We start from the raw sequence: 5,347 nt of genomic DNA on the forward strand, positions 1-5,347 counted from the left end.
TTCAATGACTCACCCAGGCCATGAAGGTCCCACTTCATAACAATCACTTGCTGACACCAAGCAGATATGTTGGGCCCTTGTGTTAACTCAAAAAGTAAAGAATTGACATTTCTATAAATTTGTTATTCACTTGTTTTAAAGTAACAGATTTAACCAAACATGCATAAATCCATATTAACTTCCTCTAGAGGGCATATATTCTAGGCTATAATTTACTGTTCACAAGCCAGTTTATTGGCATATTAGGAAAACTTATCTATCATCACTAGTTAAGTATGCACTATCTTCACCCACAAAGATTTCAAAAAGTTAATGATTTGTTTTTCAGTGCAGATCAGCAGCATAGGACTGGTTGTGGCATAGCCATTGGCCACCATCATATGGATATAATAATAAACTGGGTCATTGTTCCCCGTAGTTCTTGAGGAGGAGAAGATGCTGTCCAAACAGTACATGAACACAAATAAACTCATGAGCAGAAGGATGGTCCAGGTGGCCCTCTGCACGGGGGATGCCTTTGGAGAAAGCCTGGTGTTGTGAAGGTGCTGGATGTGCCTCCTATGCCTGCACAGGAGGGCCACCATGTACCCACTCGAGAGGGCCATTAACCCTATGAGAAAGACATCCCGGAATACACCTAATACAGAAAATAAATGCCTGAAGAAGTAACTCATTTGAACAATTTTGCAAGGTTCAGTAATAAACACAATGACATTTGAGGTCACATTGGGAATGGCATTAGAGGACAAGGAGAAGTGAGCACTGAAGGACATGTAGAAGGCCCACAGGAAAACAAGGACACACAGGGTCTGCTGTGGGGATTTATGTTTGAACTTGGCCAAGCAGGAGCTTCTGGGGCTGAGGGTGATGGCCTGGAGGACACTCAGCAGGCAGGTGGCACAAATGGAGAAGCCCCTCAGAAACCTGTGCACATAAATGACCGATTTACACTTGATGTCATCCCAAAAATCCTGAGAAAGAGCAACATCTGTAGCTATGTACCCCAAAATTGTCATCATCCCTATGTGGACTAGGGCCAAGAGACCAATGATCAGGTCAGTGGGCTTGAGCCTGTGCTGGAGGAGGAATGTGAAGATGTGGAAGAGAAGGAGGATGGAGTTGGCTGAGATCCCAAGGCCAACTTCGGAGAAAAATGCATTTCTTATGCCAATATAATCATAGAGTTTGTTGGTGATTTTCATCTTTTGAGCAATGAATCACATAGTATATATCTTAGGAGAAAATGAAGAAAAGACTTTATTTTGAATAGTATAACACCCATTAATCTCAGCCTCTCCTGTTACCATCAGGACATGTGTGGATTCACCCCAACACAGTCTTTTCTCACTTCAGCATTCAAGTCTCTCTGACACTCTCCGGGTGCCATTTTCCTGTTATTACCAAATCATGTCTGGATTGTGTAATGATTTGGGGGCTGTCATCTTTCCTGTGCATTCAGAATTATAATGTGATACTGAAAATAGTTCTAGTTTATAATATCATCTTGAAGTTTTTGGCATAGTGCCTTAATTGGTTTCTGTCTTCTCATTTCAGCCTCAAGTACATATTGAAAATTGTACAATTATCGATGCATTTAAATGGAAGGCTTGCATAATAATAGAGAATTCCAACTCTCTCAAGAAATGAATCTTGATGGAGTAGTTGTATACCTAGTTATATTATTGGAGTTTTGTCTTTAGTCTGGTTTATTATCAGACCTAATATCTTTAATACATTAACCAAGCCAACATTAAAAACTACACACTGTAAGACATGTCGTTTGAATATGCATATAATATCTACCATTTATTTCAAGTGTGATCTTGAGCAGTCTCTGATGCTTAATTCTTATCATCTCACCAATAAATATGGGCAGGCATATTACCTGAACTCAAGAGCTATTGTGTGTGCAAGAGGGTGAAGTACCAAATGTGGATGTGTTTTTAACATATAATTGACCATTATTTTTAATTATGCGATTCCTCACAGATGACTGGAAGGACATTTCAGTTTTTTAATAATAACTACCTCTGTTGCTGCCTCAAAAGAGTTCCATAATTTTGGAACATTTTCTCACTATCTGTAGAAAATTCTTTGGTGATATTTTAAGACAGTTTTTGAATCACCAGTGTACCTATATGTCTTATATACATATTATTATTATCACCAGAATAATTGTCCTAAGTGTTCCATGTCCAGTTATCAATTATTATTAGAAATATATTCTATTTTTTTCTACTCAGTCATCTGGAATCAGGGTGGTAATTAAAGTCACACTGAAAGTGATTCTGAGTCATTCCATTGTAAAGTTTTCATTAAAGTACAAGAAGTTGAACTTAGTCTGAAAGAATGACCTTTAAAAGAGTCCCATTTGTCATCTCCTAGAATTAAGAAATTTCAGTTCAGAGTCCCAGCATAAACTTGAGACAGAAAATTTGATGTTGATCTACCAATGGAATATTTCCTACACAAGGCATGTTTGTGTTTTATTTCAAGTGTCTGAAATTGTAGGTATATATTTCAAATCATTTCCAGTCATATTTTAAAAAGTAAATGTCATTAGAAAATTATGCATGTGAGGCTAAATCATTTCATGACTCTTTAGAACATGTTAATGTATAAGTCAGTATACGAAACATGGGTGCAGTGGGGCTCGACTCTAAATCCAGGGGCTTGAGAGGCTGAGAAAGGAAAATTTTAAGTTCAAAGCCAGCCTAAGCAGTGGTGAGGTGCTAAGCAACTCAGTAAGACCCTATCTCTAAATAAAATATAAAATATGGCTGGAGATGTTGCTTAGTGATTAAATTCACCTGAGTTCAATTCCCAGTACTAAGAAAAGAAAAATACTAACAAACAACAAAAGGTAAACATTCATGAACATAGGATGCCATGTATAAATCCAAGGTTATGTACATAATTGGTTAAAACTGGCATGCTCTTGTTTGTTTTAATTTTTAATTGGAATATACCCTTTGTACTTGGATATGGGGCCCAGTATTACAATTCTACATATGTATTTAGTGCTTTGGGATCATAGTGTGCCAATTTCCATCTTCCCCAAAGTTCTCATTTTTATGTTGGAAGCTTGCAAACACTTCTCTGGATACTTTAAGTTTCATAACTAACTATTAAGCACTGTAATCACCCTATTGTGCTACAAGTCCTGGGCCACTTTTCTCTCTTAGCTCTTTTTGGCACTCCACAACCACCATGTATCTCATTTTCTAATCATATATCTAGAAAGCTTTTGTCTTCCCAGCTTCTGTGTGATCAACCTTTTCAGGTTCAATGCATGAGTTTCAGCATGCAATATTCCTGGAAAATGAAAACTCTCTACTACCACTAATAAAGGACAATATTTTCCCCAAGTAATGATCAGGTAAAGTGACAAAATTTTCTGCATTCACTCATTCAGTGTTTTGGGGTTGTTCTCATAATAAGTCCAGAAGAAAGATTAGAATATAGAAATAAAATGTCCATATGTTTCCAAGCTTTTCTGAATTACATTTGATCATCAGTCCTACATTGTTTTATTTTGTGACATCAATGGATATACAAATGGCATATGCTCATTCTTATAAATTGATTTCATATAAGTCAAATATTTATGGGTATTTTTATGGTATAAGTTTAAATATATTTACATTAGCATGTGATAAATAACTTTTAAAATGTTTTAGGCCAGGGAGAGTAGTCTGAGACAGGAGATTTCCAAGTTAAAACCCAGCCACAGTAGCTTAGCAAGGCCTTAAGCAACTAAGTGAGACCCTGCCTCAAGATAAAAAAAAAATGATTGGGGTTGTGGCTCAGTGTTTAACATTAATGTGAGTTCAATTACTGGTGCAGAAAAAAATAAAATTGCCCTCTTTCAACAACAATAAAAGAGTGTATTATGAAACAAAACAAAAAAAAAATTGCATTAAGTGACATACAGAATCTGCTTTAAAATTATTTAAACATTTGAACCTTGTAAAAAACAAGCATGAAAACACTCATTAAATGAAATGTTTTAATCACCTGTGTCTCAAGGCCATTGGGTGACTTTAAGTTCAGTGTTACTGAGAAATCTGCAGTCCTCCAAACAGAAATAATGAAAAGCAGGAGTGTATAGTGCCATGAGTTTGCAATCATACTCAAAAATGCATGGATTTTTTTGTTCATTGCCTTAAAACCAGTGGAAATTTGTTTTCTGAAAGTGAATTTCTGCATTAGTAACAGGAAAGATTAGACCCTTTCCTGATGTCTGCATGAAATCAAGGGACACAATTTGCTGTAATCCTAAGCACAATTATTCTCTCTCCATGTAGTTCCCAGAGAAACCCGAGAAAAATGCTTTTCTAGTCATCCTGCTGTCTCCAGTTTTGAACCACAATCATATCAGCAAATGCTGCACATCAAGTAAATATGATTAAAATTATGTAAGTATATCACAGTGGTATTGTAAAGAATGTTCTATAGTATTGTCCACACTGATGAACCATTGTTGTGGGAAAGTATCCTGGGGAATTAGAACCATTCAGAAAGGGGAGCTAAGGAAAATCCTGTGGCACCAACCTTCCCGTCTATGGTCCATCCCAATCACACCTGGCACAGCACACCTTAGGTGATCAGGGGACAGAATACAAGCTTTTTGCCATCATTGGGGTGATTGGAGAACCCCTCATCAATAAGGGTCTTAGGGTTGATGCTGCCAATTTGGTATCTTGATGCCCTCTTGTATCAGCACTAATATTGTACTTTATGCATTTGAGAAATCAAGCTGCCCCCAGACTTGACATTCTCTGGGGAAGGATGTATAAATCACAGTGACTATAACTTGAATTTCTGAAATAGGTCACCCTTGATGAATCCACATCTGGTAAGAGGAAGGAAAATCTAAGTAAGTAGATGAGTAGAACACATTACACATTTTTTAAAAAGAAATGTCTACAAATTACAGAACTTTCATTTGTTAGTGCTCATAGTAAAGACTTGGGGACCCTCATGGTGAAGACTCCCTTTAACATCTAGATCATGGAAGCAGTCCTGTTAGACAATGTGCAGTCAACAATACCATGGGTGGCTCATGATACATACATCATCATACATGTTCCCTCAAACTAGTGAGAACTGCTCAGGCGGTGGATATGAGCTAGAGGTCCGGACAGAAGTGAGAGAATTACAGGAGGAGAATACCCCTCTGCAAAACTCACTGCAAGTGTGCCTTCTTAGGACATTCCAATTCCAGGGTGAAGGAGTGAAGGGAGCACACATCTGTTCTCTCCTCTGCAGTGTGAGCATCATCCTGCCTCTCTCTCAGGGATGAGATGACAGAGAGATCCTTTTACTTACTCACCACTAAATATTG

General features: G+C 37.4%; 1 protein-coding gene across 1 annotated transcript; it reads right to left on the minus strand.

Moving 5' to 3' along the window:
* Nucleotides 1–269: 269 nt before the first annotated feature.
* LOC114084532 (vomeronasal type-1 receptor 90-like) lies at nt 270–1,202 on the minus strand. Its single transcript, XM_027925599.1, has one exon. It carries the CDS (start codon nt 1,200–1,202, stop codon nt 270–272), a length of 933 nt encoding a protein of 310 aa, XP_027781400.1.
* Between the last annotated feature and the right edge of the window lie 4,145 nt (nt 1,203–5,347).

This window comes from Marmota flaviventris, chromosome 10 (genome assembly GCF_047511675.1).
Source record: "Marmota flaviventris isolate mMarFla1 chromosome 10, mMarFla1.hap1, whole genome shotgun sequence".
NCBI classification, from domain to species: domain Eukaryota; kingdom Metazoa; phylum Chordata; class Mammalia; order Rodentia; family Sciuridae; genus Marmota; species Marmota flaviventris.

Excerpts from the sequence above, each read along its gene's own strand:
- LOC114084532 (XM_027925599.1), bottom strand. The coding sequence starts at position 1,202 with ATGAAAATCACCAACAAACTCTATGATTATATTGGCATAAGAAATGCA.